Source organism: Talpa europaea (assembly GCF_964194135.1).
Source record: "Talpa europaea genome assembly, chromosome: 11".
Classification (NCBI taxonomy): Eukaryota; Metazoa; Chordata; class Mammalia; order Eulipotyphla; family Talpidae; genus Talpa; species Talpa europaea.
The window spans coordinates 75596651-75616393 of record NC_140078.1 but is presented as its reverse complement, the minus strand read 5'-3'; the positions used below and the strand labels follow the sequence as shown (position 1 = coordinate 75616393).

General features: G+C 38.8%; 1 protein-coding gene across 2 annotated transcripts in view; it reads right to left on the bottom strand.

The window, feature by feature from the left end:
- ULK4 (unc-51 like kinase 4) overlaps nt 1-18493 on the bottom strand; it is a gene marked incomplete at its 5' end in the record, with an annotated part of 374670 nt that extends 356177 nt beyond the window's left edge. For both annotated transcript variants that reach the window (XM_084248396.1, XM_084248397.1), the window contains 8 exons: nt 337-429; nt 3810-3885; nt 4740-4823; nt 5915-6016; nt 8319-8481; nt 10889-11028; nt 13225-13324; nt 18356-18493. In XM_084248396.1, coding sequence (XP_084104522.1) covers nt 337-429; nt 3810-3885; nt 4740-4823; nt 5915-6016; nt 8319-8481; nt 10889-11028; nt 13225-13324; nt 18356-18493 — 896 coding nt within the window. The remainder of the gene's footprint in view (nt 1-336; nt 430-3809; nt 3886-4739; nt 4824-5914; nt 6017-8318; nt 8482-10888; nt 11029-13224; nt 13325-18355) is intronic.
- Nucleotides 18494-19743: the final 1250 nt, after the last annotated feature.

Below are 19743 nucleotides of genomic sequence, written 5' to 3'. Positions count from 1 at the left end.
CATTGGCTCTTCAAGTTTCTATCCAGGAATAACAGACATCACATTTCCACACTTAACTTTAAAGGGGAAAATGAGATTCTACTCTGTGTTCTCCAGATGGGAAGCCAGTTATATTTGGCGAACAGGACTAATGACTTCCATATGATAATCAACTGACCAGAAAATGAGCAAAATCCAGAACACAAAATGTCATGACTTCTAAGCAACCCTTAATTAAACAAATGCTTGATTTCCTCCTACCCTGAAAGCAGAGAAATTGTTGCTGCATCCTTACAACAGTAATGGCAATGAGTGTTCAGTAGCCTTGCCCCCTACATAATGAAAAGTTTATAGTACCTGACGCTGGAATCCTCGGTGCTCAAGTCCTGATCTTCTCTAGTGAAAGCATCCTTCCAAAATGAATGCTGCAGTAGGCCCGTCCAAGTTAGTCTTCATAAAACAAAAACATTAAAATTCTATTTTAACATGACTACCACCATTACATGTATCAGATTTTACATTTAAAAATATCCCCAGGGGCCTTCCTGGTGGCACAAGGGGTTAAGCGCCGCACTATGAAGCCATCTGCAGTCTCTGCAGCACAAGTTTAATCCCCGGCCAGCCAGGAAGCAACCCACATGGTGCAGCAGACCTCTTCTGACTCACCTGCTGCTCCCTTCAGCAGTGCACTTTGGTCAATCTGCCTGTTCTATTCCCTACTACCTCTGTTGAATCCTCTCGCACCCCCTCCCTGCCCTGTACCCCAGCTCTTTAAAAAAAAATCTCCATATGAATGTACCTCTGAAATTGTTTCACATGCTAATCTTTCACTTTATATGCAATTAATCTCTCAGACAAAAGCATCAGAAGAAATAATTAAGAAGCCTAATGGCACACAATGAGTCTGGCAATCAAAGATCAAAGGTCACAGGGGCCACACTCCGTGGAGCCTGATGAAAACATTTCAGGGTCTCAAAACAGTTTATCAAGTCTACAAATGACTTAGAACTTTCAGTAAGCCTATCAGATACTATCAGCCCATAATTCTATCATGTTTTCACTCCCGGGATAGGGTAAATTGTTCTGTTCCACACATTTCACTTTTGTAGCTTCACTGTTAGAAGGCACTAAGATATAAACAAGAATATCAACTTCATGCCTTATATGTGTACAGTCACCCCTCTATTTAGGAATCAAAATGTTATCTAGCTAGTTCACCCACGCTGAAATGACTTTAGGCTGTATCTAAAATCCAGCTGCACTTTCAAAACATTCATTTCATTACCAAGAGAGTATGCAACGCTATATTCCCCTTGGTTTTTGAAAGTTTAAGGGAAATAATTTATATTTTATTATTCAAGATTCCTTTATTAAAATGAAAGCTGCTTCAAACAAAATTAAAACACAAATGATAAAGGAAAGCATAGAGTTATTTTAAAATAGAGATATGTGAAAAAGATATTTTATGTCAAAGTTTCTTAAAACTCACTTATGGAGAAATAAGAATTGCCAATAAAGTGATATTTCTTTTTCATCCATCAGACTGACAAAAATTTACAAGACCAACAAAGCCCACAGTAGTAATAATGGGCGGGAAGGAGTTTTCTAAAGCTGCTGTAAGCATAAACCAACACATGTCCCTAGGTAAGCAGCGAATACTCAAACTTTATTCCTGTTCTTAGTCTTTGGCCAGCAATTGCACTTTGAGAAATTTATCCCAAGGAGGTAACTGCCCAAGTCAATGACAACAAAAATGTATCACAGGATATTTGCTGTAGCAATGTTTAGAATATTCTAAATCAAGAAGCACTCTAAATAGTTATTACTATTACATGTTAGTTACCCCATGTATTACCCCATGTACATTCAAAATGACTAAGCAGATATGGTGACCACACCTGAGGGAAGAATCCCATCTTGTCAAAATATTGCCAAGAATGTAAAACGATGGTACTGTTACAGGGCAGGGAGAGGGGCAGCCCAAATCCTGCAAACCTGCCTATTCTATATAGGGTTCTGCCATCCGCCGCATTAACACAAAACATGAGACTTTAATGGGAAGGAACTTTAATACAATTAGGAAACAATATAGGAAAGGCAAAGAATCAGGTTTGTAAGTCAAGCACCCAAAGTTACCCATCCCCTTGTGGGTAAAAGTCCATCCATATGGGAATGGCGCAGAGCAAGGCCCCAAAGCCTGCCACAAGTCTAAAGCATCTTCCAGTGGGGACCCACAGAAAAGGGTCAGAAACAACCAGACAAGCCCAGAAGGAAAAGAGAAAAATCAAAATCAAGATAAAAGCTTCCACTGTCACCTCCCCACAGGTCTCACCCACATCTGTGTCACCCAGTCCATTACCAAAAGACAAGTGCAGTTTCTTCACATGTCTCTAGGCTCCACGTGCCTCCTCCAGGTCTCCTTTTGGCTCCATCCTGCTTCCTTCCTCAGTCTCCTCTGCAGCTGCTTCTCTTCCTGCTTAGCTCCACCCTCCCTTGGGTGGGACAGGGAACCTGGAACCTCCCCCTTTCCTGGGTACCACCCTGTTACAGTACCTCATCCATTTAAAAAAATGACTAAGTAGATACAGAGCAAGCGAAAAGTAGGTTATAGAGAGGTACTGTTTATATAAAAATGTTCATACCCAGGGATATAAATCTATGGAAATGTAGATATAACATTTCTTTTCAAAAAATGCATGGAAGACTGCCCACCAAATGAACACGAATCCTAAAAGCATTCTATTATAAGCACAGGAGCTTTGTTCTGTAACTTACATGAGAATCAGCATTTCCTACTGCAGTTTTTTTATTATATTTAATGAAGACAGGGACTGCACTATTTTATATGCTACACAGAATCTATTCTTCATTTCACACCCTGAAGCAGAGACCCCAAAGATGTGCCCTACAAAGCCCAGTTACCTAATAGAACTAGAACTAGAAAACAGCTCTCCTTATCTCCCCGGTAAGGAACCCTCTCTGCCCATATGCCGCTTCTTTCTCCCCTACCCCATCATGCAATTTCTAACTCTCTGCAACCACTGCAATGCAGAAAGTTCACACTGCGCCTCCTATTCTCTTACTTGGTGTCCCCACCAATTATGACAGATTATCATAAAAACTCATCACATTAAAATAATGGTTAAATTAACTATTGACATGGTTAAATGGTTAAATTAACTATTGACAGTATTATAAGACAACAACCTAAAATCCACAATGAAAAAATAATGCACTGCTTGGATTTAGGAGTTACCAGAAAACCTATCAACCTAGTAGGCAACTATTTCATACAGTAAAAGAGAAATGGACTTTGAAAATTCCTCATGATTAAAAATACCTGCAAATAGAAAGAAAATACACTACTAATGTAAACTCAATTTTTTTTTTTCTGAAAAAAGAGGGGGTTATTTGAATAGGTCTTTGTGTATTAAGAATAGTACTATTTTAGAAGTACATGAAAGGAAAAAAAGATTCCACTACCCACGCATTAAAATTAACTCATTAATTGATGCCATTATTAACTCACGATTAAAATACCATGCATACATACATTTTTTTTAAAGATTTATTTATTTATACTAGAACTGGGGTACAGGTCAGAGGCTCGGGAGGGTGAGAGAATTCACCAGAGACAGAGCGGGAGCAGAATAGGCAGAAGGACTGAAGTACACTGTTGAGGGGAGCAGCGGGTGAGACAGGAGAGGTCTGCTGCACCGTGTGGGTATCTCCCTGGCAGGCCGGGAATCAAACCCATGCTGCAGAGGCTGCAGACAGCTTCACAGCACTGCGCTCAACCCTCTGCGCTACGGGGGAGGCCCCATACATACCTTTTCTGAGGATCTTTTTGAAGTAAACCATGAAGCAAATTAATGAAATCTGGAGAAGCTTTAGGAAAAGAAGAATCTACACACAAATTTCCAAAAAGAAAAAAGTGGTAAGTGACTACATGCCCAACATCAACATTTAAAGTAATAGTATTTTAAGTACATAAATTATTTTTAAGAGAACATTGAATCCATGAATAACAATGACAGCCTCCATTTAATGAGGTGGCGGGTGAGAGGAGAGAGCACAAATATAAAAACATAAACCTAAAAACTAAGTTCTGACTAACCTCTAAACTTTCTCTTTATTGAATAACCTCAGCAAGGATCTCTAGCCTGACACTTGTTTTTAATTATTAATTATATTTCATTTTCTGAGGCAGTCTGAACTTGACCAACTGTCAACACTAGATTGTTATATTATTCACAACTTGTGTGATTAAGGTCCAGTACTATAAAACACCATACCTAGTTCCTTAAACACAATAGCTAGTTCCTTAAACTTTAAAACTTACCAGGCTAGCACTCTCATTAAGACTAGGACTGAGCAATGCCGGATTTGTTCCTATTCAAATACTAAATAGAAATAGTTACATGGGACATGAGTACAAATTAAATGGTACACCATACCAAAAAAATAAATAAACATTTGAATTTGTTCAATTTTTAAACCAGACCTTTTGATACAGAAGCACAAAATAATTTGTGTTTTTGAATGAGGGCAACTACTAGTAGTGACTACTTTCTATATCGCTTTCTAAAAAAAAATAAATGGCAAAGGGGATGCTAACATTTCTAAAAATGTCAGAGAGTACTCATAAAATATAAATTTGGGGGGGGGGGTGTATGAATCAACACAAAATAGACTTTGGATTAAAAATGCACATTTAATGTAAAATATCAATTAATTGCATATATAATGATAAATCCTACCTTTGGGAATAGGTGGCAAAGGATCTTCATAAAAAATCTTTTGAATTAATTCTGAAACACTTTCTGAGAAAAATGGAGGTTTTCCTGAAATCACATAAAAGCTTGCAAAATTAAACAATGGTTTGCTATCACCAGTAATTCTAAACAAGTCTTACTACAATAGCTTGGGATTATACAACTTACAGGGGAAAAAATATATATAGAGCAATAACTACTGGTTTTCTGATATATACCAGGCACACTGTTTAAAATTTTTATTTAGCCCACCTATTTGTTTTCTCTATATACCACAGATGAGTGAAATCATACTGTTTCTCTTTTTCTGTCACTTTCTCACTTAGCATAGCACCCTCTAGGTCCTTCCTGTCATTGCAAATGGCAGGTTTTCATCTATTATATTTATATATATATAAAAATACAATACATATATATAATATGTATATATACACATATATAAATTTGTATCTCTCTGAGTAATAATCCCTTTTGTATATAGACAATATCTTCTTTATCTGTTCATCAATCATTGGGCACTTAGATTATTTCTGTCACTTGGCTATTATAAATAATACCATAATAAACATGGGGGTAAATATACCTCTTCAAATTAGTGGTTCTGTATTTTGTGGGTCAATATCCATAAATGGAGCAACTGGATTGCATGGAACTTCTATTATTTTTATTTTTACTTGGGAGCTACATGTTTAGGCCTCTATATGTATGCATGTTCCATTCACCTTCCACCAGACCACCTGTGCCAATACCCCATCTACTTCCCTCTCCTGTTTAAATATTTCTATATTTCTGTAATTCAAGATTTATCATCCTAAAAAGTAGAGGTGCAGGGCCACTGGACATATCTGAATAACTCATAGTTGCAGGTACCTTTACAAGAATTTCTACTCGTAAACATAGTTTTTAAATTGTGAGGGACATTTCAACATTCTGGATGACTGTCACGTGAAAAAGTTCCTAGGAGTCTGCATATGCCTAGCCACCAAGCAGCTCAGTCAAAATTGGTGTATAAATAAAAAATTTAGAAAAACTAACTTTTTTTACATCTTACAGGTAAAATCATTGCAAACTAAAGATTTAACTTCTGTGTGTGCCTGTGTCTGAGTGTAGTGCACACACACATGCAGCTCTAATTTTAAAGTGAAGCAGAAAGCAATCACCTGAAAACATTTCATAAAGCAGACAGCCCAAAGACCAGAGGTCACTGGTGACGGAGAAGTCAGTGCCCTTCACAATTTCTGGTGCTGTATATGTAAGAGACCCTGAAAATAAAGTATAAAGAGCAGCTTCATCAGGCATTTACACCATTCCCCACCACAAATTTACCTAAAAGAGACCTGGCGAGGGGGAGAAGACACGAGGAATACATGCACGTGACTACCACTTGTGCTTAATTCATATATCAAAATATTTTCTAATTTTTAGGTTCCATCTTGAAGAATATACAAGAATATAAACATTTCGGAAATCCACTTGAGTTAGAGGTATGGCACTGTTAAATATATTCCTTAATGATGTAAATAGTCCAAAGAAAAAGAAACTATCAAACTGTGACTAGAATAGGTTAAGTTATGCAACACTGACAACCCCAAATTCCTACTGACTTCAAAACAAAGACTTATTGCTCAAACCACACATCCACCACGGGCCCCTGTGAGCTACGAGCCTCACAAATACTCAAAGAGTGACTGATGGAGGCCCCATCTTAGCACACAGTTCTTCAGGCGCCAAGGTAGTGCAAAAAACGTAGCAGATTGCACGCTGGCTCTTCAAGTACCCGCCTCAAGGTGGGGACATCCCCTCTGCTCCCACACCCCTAGCTTTGGCCAGATGGACGATGCAATCCTACTGGGTATCCAGGAGGAGAACAGAAAACATTTAGCAAACAGCACTAGGTACACCACACAGACTTTTCACGAAGTTTACAGGGACAAACACCAAACCACAGCCAGGAAGTTCCTTTATTTGCTAAGAGAAACTGAAGCTTGAAGGGAATGCTAACATTTCTAAAAATGTCAGCTAAATTTTAGAATGTCCCCTAAGACACATCTCTGGCAGATGCAGAACATGCTTCAAAACCCAGGGTTCTCTTCTCTCCCCGGGGTAGACTCTTTCCACTCCACCTAAAAGCCTCAAATCTTCCAATGAGAATGTTCTTTCCATGAAGTGGGTAATCACCAATCTCTTGGAAAATAAAATTCCACTGAGGTAAAACTTTCAGCAAATTATATCTCCAGGGCCCTCTACAGCCAGATCAGCAGCCTCGTGCATTTTTAAAGTTCTCCTAGGAGACATTTTTGCCACGCTATCACATTTCATACACACATGCACTCATTCAACACACGCATTTACCCACACTTTGCTAGATGCTAAGGAAACAAAGACAAGACCCCAGGATGCCAGGGGCATCTGTTCAACACTTAACAGATGCTATATTAATATTAGTTGAATATGACTGTTTGGGGCTTCCCTGGTGGTACAAGGGGCTAAGACACAACCTATGAAGCTATCCGCAGCCTCTGCAGCATGAGTTCAATCCCCCTGTCAGCCAGGGAGCTACCCACATGGCACAGCAGACCTCTCCTGACTCACTCGCTGCTCCCCTCGGCAGTGTACTTCAGTCAATCTACCTGTTCTGTTCCCCACTGTGTCTCTGGTGAATCCTCTCACCACCCTCCCCCCATGCCTCTGGCCTGTACCCCAGCTCCTTGTATGCATAAATAAATAAATCTTTAAAAAAGAAAAAAAAAAGAATATGACTGTTTGTCTCTCTTCATTGCTAGAAATGTAAATTCAGGGAGGCCAGGGATTTTTGCAAATTTTTTCACATCCATCCTTGAATAAGGCTAAATTTTTGTTGAATAGATAAATGTAGAATTAATAAATGTGTTAATGAATAAACAAATATAAAGTCCCTCCAGAATCAAATGGGGAAAAGCAAACATAGGAACACATTACATGGTAAGTTAAATGATAGCTTTATATATGTGATATTATAAAGACAATAGAAAAGAGGAACCAAAACTTCAGTATTCAGTCCTATAAACACCTGCCCACTAGGGGAGCAAAGTTTTACTCAAGACAAAGTAAAGCACAAGAGGAAGTGTATTCCAAGAAAAGGGCACAGTAAGAATCTAGCTCCCCAGTCTCCACTGTATTCAAAACAAAGAGGGAACCCCTGAACATCTTCTTTAATTGCACATTAGTTATTCAGTACCATCAAACAAATACCTGTTAAGCCACAGTGTCCTAAACACTGGTCTAAGTGCTGAGGACGCAGCAGAAAGTGAGACAAAACTCCCTCCTTACATTCTAATGAGTGGTCAGTGACATACAGGCTCAGGCTAAGACACAGGCTTTGTTAGAGTTTCCCATGCCTTACACAGTATTAGATCCACATGGAAAACTTTAGGTCATGAACAAAGTCATCCCTATACTAGTCATCCCTATACTGATTATTCTTCAATACATTATTTGAGTGGCAAAACAAAAGGTCAGCATTAGCTCAACATGCAACTTAGGCAGCCCCCAAGCAGAGTTATGATCTAGAAGCTCTCCACATACCTCTGACTCGACTTTTCATATCTTTTTTCAGTACATTTTCCCCACTGTCACCTGCTCCTTCTTCTGCTGCCACCAAAGCAAAGAACTCTTCCAAATTTTCACCTTCCACTTTTGCCAAGCAAAAATTACTGAACTTCAGTGTGCCAGGTCCCTCCAAGAGGATCTATAAAGATTAAAACATGTGCTCAGAAACAAATTTACTCTGTGCTTCCATCAGTACCTCTTACAGTCACACTAAAGAACTTCCTACATTTGCTTTCCTGCTTCATCACAACTGAGAAAATAAAATGCTTACAACCTTTTTAAAAAGCTAAAGAAAAATAACTGAGATCTTTATAATAGAATCACATATTAAATTGCCCATTCTTGGATATATGTAAATGGACACATCACATAACCGCGAGGAACTACAGGCTTTTTTAGGGAAAAATAAAGAATCATGTATACAGAACAGTTTATACTCGCTAGTCCTTAATGAGAGTTCAAAGATTTGAAAACCCACCTGTCTGAGGTATTCACAAGAGGAAGTAAAACGTAGAGTTAAAAACAGGGTTTGGAAGTTAGAGGTCTGAATTTAAGCTTAGGTATGCCACTTATTAGCAGCCTGACCCAAAGTAGTTACTTAAACTTTCTAACTCTGAGTCTGATCACCTATGAAATGAAAAAAAAAAAAAAAATAGTCTTAACTCTTCAGATTTAAAGATTGTAGGGATTAACTAAGGTTATTCATGGAGAGGGCTTTCAATAGTGACTGGCAAGTGCTAAGAGCTCCAGTTGGCTAGTATAACTTGGGATTAGCAGATATCTGTTGAACCCATGCCAGGAACTAGTGTTCTATCCTTTTACCTATTTCCTCTTAGTTATATAGAGTCATTAAAAATATTTCTGAAAAAAAAAAAAACTTTCTGAGGTGTAGCCACAAATCAGGAGGCTTTTAAATGGTCTTTAAAGCAAATTAAAGTTTATCCTTAACTTCCTGTCACAAATCTAAGGATGTCAGTCCAACAGTGATTTTTAAGCTTTCCTGAGTACCAGAGTCCCCTGGAAGAGTTGTTTAAAAAAAAAAAAAAAAAAATACTACTATGGCCTACTCCCAGAGTTTGATCAAAAGGCCAGGGGTGGGGCCCAAGAACCTGCATCTCTAACAAGTCCCAGGTAATACTGATGCTGATCTGCCAGGGCTCAGCAATTGTTTTTAATTAATAAATATTTGAGACTTTGCAGACCATAAATTATTTGTCCTGACTATATAATTCGGCAACCACCAATAATACATAAACAATAGGGTATGGCTATGTCCCAATAAGACTTTATTTATAGAAATAGCCATCCTGCCCAACCTTTACCAACCCCAGTTGTAGAGTAAGGGTTACATTCTAAATCAATCTGAATGTCAGAGATTACAAGTAGCTGAGTCTAGATCTCATTAAGCAATACCCACACGAGGGCAGCTTCTGCTCTAAATCCTGCTCATTTCCTCTAGGCACAAGCTGAACGTGGTTTTTATATTTCTCAATGCTTGGGGAAGAAATCAAAAGAAGATTATTACTTGACATGTGCAAATCATATTAAATTCAAATTTCAGGGTCCATAATGAAACTATTGAACAAAGCCACACCCATGTCTGTACCTCTTGTCTACAGCTGCATTCAGGGCTCCCAATCCCCACAGTGAAGTGGGTACAGACTTGAGGCAAGTATATGAATATGTCAAACAAAAACTTCTCTTCATTATGCAGTTTTTATGTAATTTTTTTTAAGTTTTGGTTATGTTCACATGCATGCCATTTCTAATGGCCCACAGTAATAACATTTGACAAGGAAATATTGCACTTTTCAGCTCACCGTGTATGAATTACAAAGGAAAAGCAGCAATTAGACCAACAGTACATACAATCCCTAAATGCATATGCACATAGAGATTATAATAGATGCCCCTGAGTAAGGGCACATTGCCATAAAGGATCCTAGAAGCTTATCCTAAATATAATGTAATCCTCACAGTCCCCTTGAGCCATGTCTGTATCACAGAGAAGAAAACTAACACACACAGAGGAAGGAAAGGAACTGGTCCAAGGTCACACAGTTTCTAAACATCAGCATTGACTGTGGCTCAGAAACTTAGCTCACTTCATGGTCCTACTACACTGAAGGACATTTATAGTTCTATCAAAAAAAAAAATCTTATCCACAATAACAGGAATCATATTTAAGGAGCCAAAAGTGCCATTATCAAACTAAAATAATGAGCTTAAATTGTATACTATCATTAAAGAGCAAAGGGTGCTATTTCATAGATCTATTGAGTTTATCATTCACAATAAACTTAAGCAGCAATCATTACTCAAAGAACTCCGAAAGGGGAGACTACACATTCTAAAAGCTGCTTCAATAGGCAGCTAAATAGGTAGCTAAAATGGAGTACTATGTTTCCTTTTATTAAAAAAAAAAAAAGTTAATTTAAACTTTCAAGATATTCCATATCATAATTTTATCTAAAAACAAAAATGTTGAGAAAACATTATAAATGAAGATACAGTCAGTTAGGAAATCAAAACTTCCATGAATTACCTTCCCAGGAGAAATGTCACAAAAGAGAATACCAAGTTGATGAAGATGATGTAAACCAGTAATCAGGTCAATCCCAAATTCTCTCACAACATCTTCTGGGAGGTTTTCATCTTGGGCAATAACTGTTTTTAAGGAACCACCTGCAAGTTGATAAAAATCACCCATTTTAACCCAGTAACATTACACAGTGCATCCAGGAGACTCCATGCCAAGAAACACCAAGCACTAAAAACTGATCAAATCAGTATGGCTGGACAGCCTCATGGGGAAAATGTGCATGGATGAACACAGTGGTCCAAGAACCTGAACAAAAATCCATGCCAAGCTCCAGAGTCAGCTCCCAGAGAATGAATTGTAAGTAAATAAGCAAGCGGGGTGAAAGAGAGACTCACTCTGGTGCTAAGAAACGCTCACTTCAGATCCCTCAGGGAATGAACAGATGCAAAAGTCAGTGGCAAACACAAACCTAAACTGCATTTAAACTGCGATGGAGCTTCCATATGATCCAGCAATTCCACTCCTGGGTATTTACCCAAAGGACACAGAAACATTAATTCAAAAGGGCACCTGCACCCCTGTGTTTATAGCAGCACTATTCACAATAGGTAAGCTATGAAAACAACCCAAATGCCCCAAAATAGATGACTGGATCAAAAAGATGTGGCGCATATACACAATGGACTATTACTCAGCAATCAAAAAAGATAAACTCATGCAATTTGCAGCAACATGGATGGAGCTGGAAGGGATCATGCTCAGCAAAATAAGCCAGAAAGGAAAAGAAAAATACCGATGGTCTCGCTCATAGCAGGAATTTAGAAAACCTAAATAAGGGACCAGGAAAAAGACTAATTATAATAAAGTAAAAATCTAAATCAACAAGCAACTATAAAACAGAGACACACTTGGGGCGGGGGGGGGGAGAGAAGGGAATAGGATCAAAACAAGCGTGGTGGGAATTGTATGGGGACTATAACCAAGGTGAAAATGCATACATTGTGCAAAAAATGAAAAATAATGTAAAAAAAAAACATAAAAAAATAAAGAATTGTTAAAAGAAAAAAATTAATATTTATTATAGAAGTATAAAAAATTTAAAAAATAAACTGCATTATGCCAAATACAGTCAGGTGTATTCCTATGCAAAGCCAGGTCATATCTGCAAAGCAATGCCTGGCAGCATTAACTCTCCTGAACAGTTAGAAAATCACTAACCCCTAGATGTACACACTGATGAAATAAGGCAGACATATTGTAAATTCCATTTCTGTACCTTTCCAAGATCCAGTGATAATCTAACTTTTTTTTAAGTCTCAAGATTACAAGAGGAGACAAAAAAAGCAACTCTTAGCTGGCATCTGAAAGTTCAATCAGAACCACTGTGAGGAAGGTAAGAACTAATTTTTGGGGGTTTTACTTATTTTGCTTTGTGGGTGAAGAACCACATCAAACATGGGCCTAACTTGGAGTTGCCTTAGCACATAGCTCAGGGGTCAGAAGCAACTAAAGCAAAAATACAGGAAAGTCCCCGACCACCTCAACAGTATGTAAGTCTATGGAATTAATTAAACCCTACTACACTGCTTCAGAAATAAGCTTTGATTCCAAATAACCTCCTTCATTACTCAGTTTTATAAGCTCTAAGTGCAAATTAGTATGGATAAAGCTAATCAGCAATACCTCTTAATATTTAATGATTTTTTAATTATTATTCAATGCATAAACAGAAATATACTAAGAGTGGTACTTGTTACATTTTTTTCCCTATTTAACTTTTAAGACACTAAAACTCAAAGCCCAGATAACATCTATATATTCAGTCATACTTCTCCCTCTAAGAAGTGAGAGCATTTTATCAAGTCAGAGATATAACATGTTAACTCTAATTATTGCTACATGTTGGTTCATCTTTGTCATTTCTGCATTGTTTTTATAAAGAGAAGCACCCTTTTCATAAAAATAGATGATCACTTTAGGAACTAATTAGCTAAAAGTTACTTTGACCTAAAATGCTTTGTTTTATTGAATAGGAACACTCCCTTGATAAATTCATCACTAAAAAATATTTTTAAGTTTTTGTGTAGGTGATTTAGCAGTATTTTATACCAAAGTTTATCTTAAATTGAATTGTACATGTCTTCCCCTTATCAAACATCTTTGCTCTTTAGAGTTCCTTAATAGCCATCAAACAGCAGATTTTAGTTAATGTGATCAGTAGTATCAATATTACTTACCTTCGTAATAGAAGGAAAAAGGAGAATAACAAAAATTACACCAGATGTTTTCTCAAGCCACATAAGGTAATGACATGCCCAGCTCTACTTAGGTGCCCTTACCTGTGCAGAGTTCCACTACCAACCAGAGATGATTGCTGGTTTCATACCACTCATGAAAAGTTACAATATTCTTGTGATTAATTTCGTGGGTGAGGCGGACCTAGAAGAACACACAGCATTCACACTAAAAAAAAAGAACGGTCTTAAAACCCTTGCATCAATTAAGAAATACCTAAATACACAATGGAGAATGGGTAAGAACATGATGGGATTTATTTGGTGGAATTCTACACAGGCATTAAAAATGAGGCTATGAAGACAGGATACATTTTTGAAAATGCTAATTTAATGTACTATGTTAAAGATGAAAAAAGTAACAATTTCCTATATTTGTGTAAATAGTGTAAATACAACATTTTGAAAGATATATTCAGAAGGTATATCAAAATAAGTGCGGTAATTATTGTAACTGTTTTTCTTAATTTCTTTTATTTTTCTCCCTTTTTCTACTTTCTATACTAAGTATATACTATTTTTATAATCAAGAAAAATTAATTTTAAAGGAAAAATTCCCCTAAGTAAAAATAACCTAAATGCTCAATAATGCAATAACAAATAGGTTGTCTATCACAAATTAAGCCCCTATTAAAATGTTTAATTTTATAGCATGGAAAAATGTTTATTAAATAAATAAGGCAAGAAGCAAAATTATATAATACCATGACCAAGAAAGAAAAACTCAGAGCAAAAAGGCTAGAAGCAAACAAACCAAATTGAAACTGCCACATTTTTGTCAAGTGACATTTTTCTACATGGTCTCAAATTTCTATAGTGACCATGTACTACTCATTTTATAAATTTTTAAAGCTCTCAAAAGAGGACATCCCTGGTGGCTCAGGTGATTGAGCGCCGCACTGTTAAGTTGTCAGCAGCTCTGCAGCGCAGGTTTGATTCCCGGCTGGCCAGCAGGCAACAGTCTGCCTGTTCTGTTCCCTGCTCGGTCTCTGGTGAATCCTCTCACCCTCCCGCGCATCTGGCCTGTACCCCGTTCTTGCATAAATAAATAATCTTTAAAAAAACTCTCAAAAGATTCCACAATCTTTTTTTAAAATGCTCTCAGTGAAGAAACTCACTGTAGAACGGAGACAATCAGAGGGGCCAGAGCAAGGTGGGGCGGGAACACAATGGACTTTGGTGGAGGACTATGGGTGTCTCAGGGGTGGGTGAGACACGGTGACAACACCTAAGAGGGGAGAATCTATAATTCTGATACACAAACAATGATGTAAACCAATGTTGCAGTGAAAAATAATTTTTTATTTATACAAGCACTGGGTACAGTCAGAAGTGCGGGTGGGTGAGAGAATTCACCAGAGTCAAAGCGGGGAGCAGAGCAGGCAGAAGGACCGAAGTACACTGCTGAGGGGAGCAGCGGGCAGCAGGAGAGGTCTGCGCGCCATGCGAGACCTCGCCTGGCAGCCAGGGATGGAACAGGCGCTGCAGAGGCTGCGGGCAGCTTTGCAACCCAGCGCTCAACCGCTGCGCCACCGGGGAGGCCCAAAAAATAATTTTTTAATATATTTTATGAGATTACTGAATCCTAGTGTCTAGAATCTTAGTGAATCCTAGTATCATCAATTCATCCAGAATATTAAAGAAGGATGACTACTGGAAGCACAATCTTAAATTTTAATTCCATTGGCTCATGAGAATACTTGTCAACGAAACACAAGAACTAATTCAAAACACAATAATAACGATGTAAAAGCCTTTAAAAAAAAAAAAAAAAAAAGGCAAGCACCAAGTTGCTTCAGGGATTTTACTTTCTCCCTTTAAAATGCCATTAAAGGGCCTCCCCTGGTGGCGCAGCGGTTGAGTGCTGGGTTGCGAAGCTGCCTGCAGCCTCTGCAGCGCCGGTTCGATCCCTGGCCATGGGGTGAGGGTCCCACATGGTGCACAGACCTCTCCTGCCACCCACTGCCCCCCTCAGCACTGCATTTTGTCAGTCTGCCTGTTCTGTTCCCTGCTCTGGCTCTGGTGAATTCTCTCACCTTCCTGCGCTTTTGACTGTACCCAGTGCTTGTATAAATAAATAATAATAATAAAAGAAAAAAATCTAAAAAAATAAAATAAAATAAAATGCCATTAAATGTAGAAAATAAAACCACAAAAATGCGATTAGCAAACTGTCAAGAACCAGAATTGCTGACAAATACCAAAGTGCTTTGGGTTCCGTTTCCTGATTTTCTTTTTAAAAGATCACAAATTCTGCTACCACTCAGCTCAGGGTAATGGGCCTATAATATGCGGGAATTCTCCTAAAACAGCTCCCTATTTTGGCAAATATGGCATATGAAATACAGCACACTCTGGAAGCAAGTGGGTGGGCTCACACTGTAACACAAGGGAAAATGAATGCACATAAAAACATGAGGTGCAAATCAAAACTCAGAATGATCAAGAGAATTTGAGGAGCACCTTGTAATATCCAAAAATAAGGCCACTAGAGAACAGAGAGCACCCTCAGTGGGAATGTTTCAACTATACTGAGATTCAGGCACAGAAGGGGCAAAGTCTTGGTGAAAAAATAAAGGAGGTATGGAAATTCCAAGAGAATTCAGGCTACAGTGTGCCTTCTGAACATGCCTCATCCACCATATATGCCAAGTACTGACTCTTCGAGATGCTGAGCCACCTCAGTTCTTTCAACCCATACTGTCCCATACAGGAGTCACTTGCTGAGGGGTCTACCAGTAAACTTGGAAAGGGCTAGTCCGAACAGCGATGAGCTGTAAGTGGAATACACACCAGATGCTGAGCATTTAGTAGCCAAAAAAGAAAGAAAACTATCCCATTAATCACTTAAAGTTTTTATTGAAGTAACAGTGATTTATAATATCATAGTGGTTTCAGATGTACATCTGAACTACATATTCTGTTCACCACTAAAAGTCTAACTCCATCCTTCACTGTCCAATTCACCCCTTTTGCCCACCCTCCTGCCCCGACCTTCCTGTCTGGTAGTCACTACTTTGGTCTTAAGTTTTTATATTGATTGAATGTTGAAATGATAGTACATTGTATATTCTAGATTAAAGTATATTAATAAACTTAATTTTGTCTACTTATTTTTCCTTTTTTCAACTTTGACATTAGATTTGTAGACACCATTAGATATGTTTCTAGATTTTCAGTAATAATCATATTATCTTCAAAATCTCTTTCACACATCCTATTCTCTCACCACTGACTCACTTTCCTGCTCATTTACTGCAGTGCTCCAATTCTAATTAATTCAACCCTCCACATATCCTGCATGTACCCTAGTGGCTGAAGCAGACACAAACCATACTGACTGACCCACCTTCATTTATAATCCTCTATCTGAAATGACCCCAACCAGTGAGGAGTCACACCTCATCTTTCCTCTTTCCTTGAATACCACCTCCCCATCCCCAACTCCTAACTCCTGACTTGCTCCAAATTTCAGAATAAAAACCTACTCTGAAGAGAAATTCTACATGTTCCCAGCACTGAACCAACCAATCAACCTTCATTTTCTCCCATATACCTGATTTCCTCAACTGTGCACACTCCTCTTAAAAGCCAACACCTCCTCATACCCACTGGGATGACGATTTAAAAAATAAAAACAGATAATAACAAGTAATGGCCAATCAACCTACTGTATGGCTCAGATGCTCTGGCAAATGCAAAACTAAGGGAGACAGTTAAAATGATCAGGGGTTGCCAGGGGTTGGAGGGAAAGAGAGGGATAAATAAGTGGGACACGGGACCTTTAAGGCAATGATATTCTTCTGTGAGATACCTTAATAGTAGATACATGTCATTACACATTTGCCCAAAGCCATGGGACAATCAACAGCAAGAGTGAACCCTAATGAAACTATGGCCTTTGGGAGGTCATGATGTGTTGATGTAGGTTCATACATAATGACATGTACCACTGGTAGGGATGCTGGTGATAGGGAGACTATGGAAATGAGGCAGTAGGGGCTATATGGAAAAATCTGTATTCCTTCCTTTTTGCTGCAAATCTAAAAACTGCTGAAAAAAGATAAAACTAGTTATTTATTTATTTTTCAAAGATTTATTTATTTATTTATACAAGCACTGGGTACAGTTAGAAGCGCGGGAGGGTGAGAGAATTCACCAGAGCCAGAGCGGGGTGCAGAGCAGGCAGAAGGACCGAAGTACACTGCTGAGGGGAGCAGCGGGCGGCAGGAGAGGTCTGTGCGCCATGTGAGACTCTCCTCCAGTGGCCGGGGAGCGGCTGGGGATCGAATCGGTGTCACCCAGGCTGCAGGCAGCTTCACAACCCAGCGCTCAACCGCTGCCCCACCGGGGAGGCCCAAGATAAAACTATTTAAAGAAAGCATTCTGGTGGTGTTTGCACAACAATAAGAATGTATCAGACCGTATACATAAAAACTGTTAAGGTGGCAAATTTTACGCCGTACAAATTTGAGCACAATCTTTAAAAGTTGAAAAGCAAAAGTTAGGGGCCTCCCCGGTGGCGCAGTGGTTGAGCGCTGGGTTGCGAAGCCGCAGCCTCTGCAGCACTGGTTCGATCCCCGGCTGCTCCCCGGCCACCGGAGGAGGGTCCCACATGGCGCGCAGACCTCTCCTGCCACCCGCTGCTCCCCTCAGCAGTGTACTTCGGTCCTTCTGCCTGCTCTGCTCCCCGCTCTGGCTCTGGTGAATTCTCTCACCCTCCCGCGCTTCTGACTGTACCCAGTGCTTGTATAAATAATAAATAAATAAATCTTTAAAAAAAGAAAAGCAAAAGTTAGGCTTGGTCCAAGAAGCCTGGGCTGTCAAATGGCACATTATTTTAAAACCAAGTCATTTTCACTCAAAGTCCTTCCTTTGGAAAGCTTCATAATCCTGTACTAAACTTAAAAGTAAATAACCTAATATATATTTTCCCTGATGTTTCACACTCACACAAACACACACACACACACACACAAAGCCATAAGTTGCTAGTTACTTGAGTATATTTATCAGTCATCATTCAGGATTGGTGACACCAAACAGACAGGTCATCCATTCCAGATTGAAAATGTGGCATTTGCTGTAGTGAATCCAAAGATTCCTTTTTACATGCTACTTACTCTACATGATCATAATTGTCTTTTGCCAGAGGCAGGGAAACATGTTGACTTACCCAATTGGTTATTTCAGGCCTTTTGCACTTATCAGTACAAAGAATAGCTACAAAATTGATCGTTCCTTTCCGCCGCCCTTTATAGACAACCGTCTTGCTGCCTCTGCCAATCTCCTCATATAGAATGAAGTTTTCCATCTCTGGGGCGACTCTTCACACTCAGTGAAATGACAGCCTAATAGCATCTCTAGTACCTAAAAAAAAGTAAACAAAAATGGCACTTTCAAATGTAAATTAGTTTCTTGATTAGTTAGCCTAGGTGATTTAATATGTAAAGTCTAAATTCTATGAATTCACACCTACAAGTATTGGATACTAGTCTCTTTCATTTTGTAGGGTGAACAAAGTTAAAGGAAAAAATTAAAAACAGTTCACAAGACAATATTCAATTTCTTTAACTCAATCAACTAGATCTTAACAAAATAATGAATATGACAACTGCTTCCAATGCATTTAACAAAACCAAGGAATGAAAGAGACTTGAGCCAATGTATCTTAATACCTTTTTTAGCTTCTCAGTTACAATAGCAAGCACATGGAGTCAATATCTGGAAAATGGGGCACTATCTGCCCCACCCAAAATTCAAATTATTAGAAGCAAATGAAAGTGTATGTGAAAATGGGGAAACTGTTTTACAGGTTAGTAATTGAATCATTTGGATTATACACACTGGTATCTACATCAAATGAGCAGAAACCAGACAGTGAATTTTAATTCCAAGCAGAAAAGATGAGAGAATTTTTAATGTAATTCAATGTAAACCGAAAGAGGTACAGGTTAGTATCTATTTCTTTTAATGAGCAGTCTTACTAAAACCTACCTATTATAAAGAATCAATCTCGATTTCTAACCCACGGTAGTGCCAGCAAGCCCAGGGCAGGTTCTCTCTAAATTTGGGCAGATGGACAAGGGACAGTCCCAGATCCATCAGTGGCTTTTTCAGGCTTTAATGCTCTTTCTATGCCAACTGTTGTGGGGCAAGCCCGCAGGCTGGCAAGGCAGGGAAGCCTAGGGTCTGGGAGGCTGGCAGGGCTCTCTGGTGGTCTTTTCCTCTGGTAGCCATTCAGCTATTTCTGTCTGAGTGACGCCACCCTTATAGCTCTGCCTCCAGGCTCAGGTGTGCCCACTCACACGTGCCCCCACACTATACTCCAGGTGTCCACAATCAGGCACACATGCCCCATGCCCAGCTCCCAAGCACCTTCTGCATTCAAGGCCGCAGGTGATAGCCACAGAGGCCTATGGAGGGAAAGCCACCAAAATAAAGCCTGTAGTAATTATGTAGCAAGTCAACAAAGATAAGATTAAGTCGGCAAAATATTAAAACAGAAGCTATAATGAAAAAAAATAACATGATGGTAAATGTTCCACAATTGACTAAGCTTGA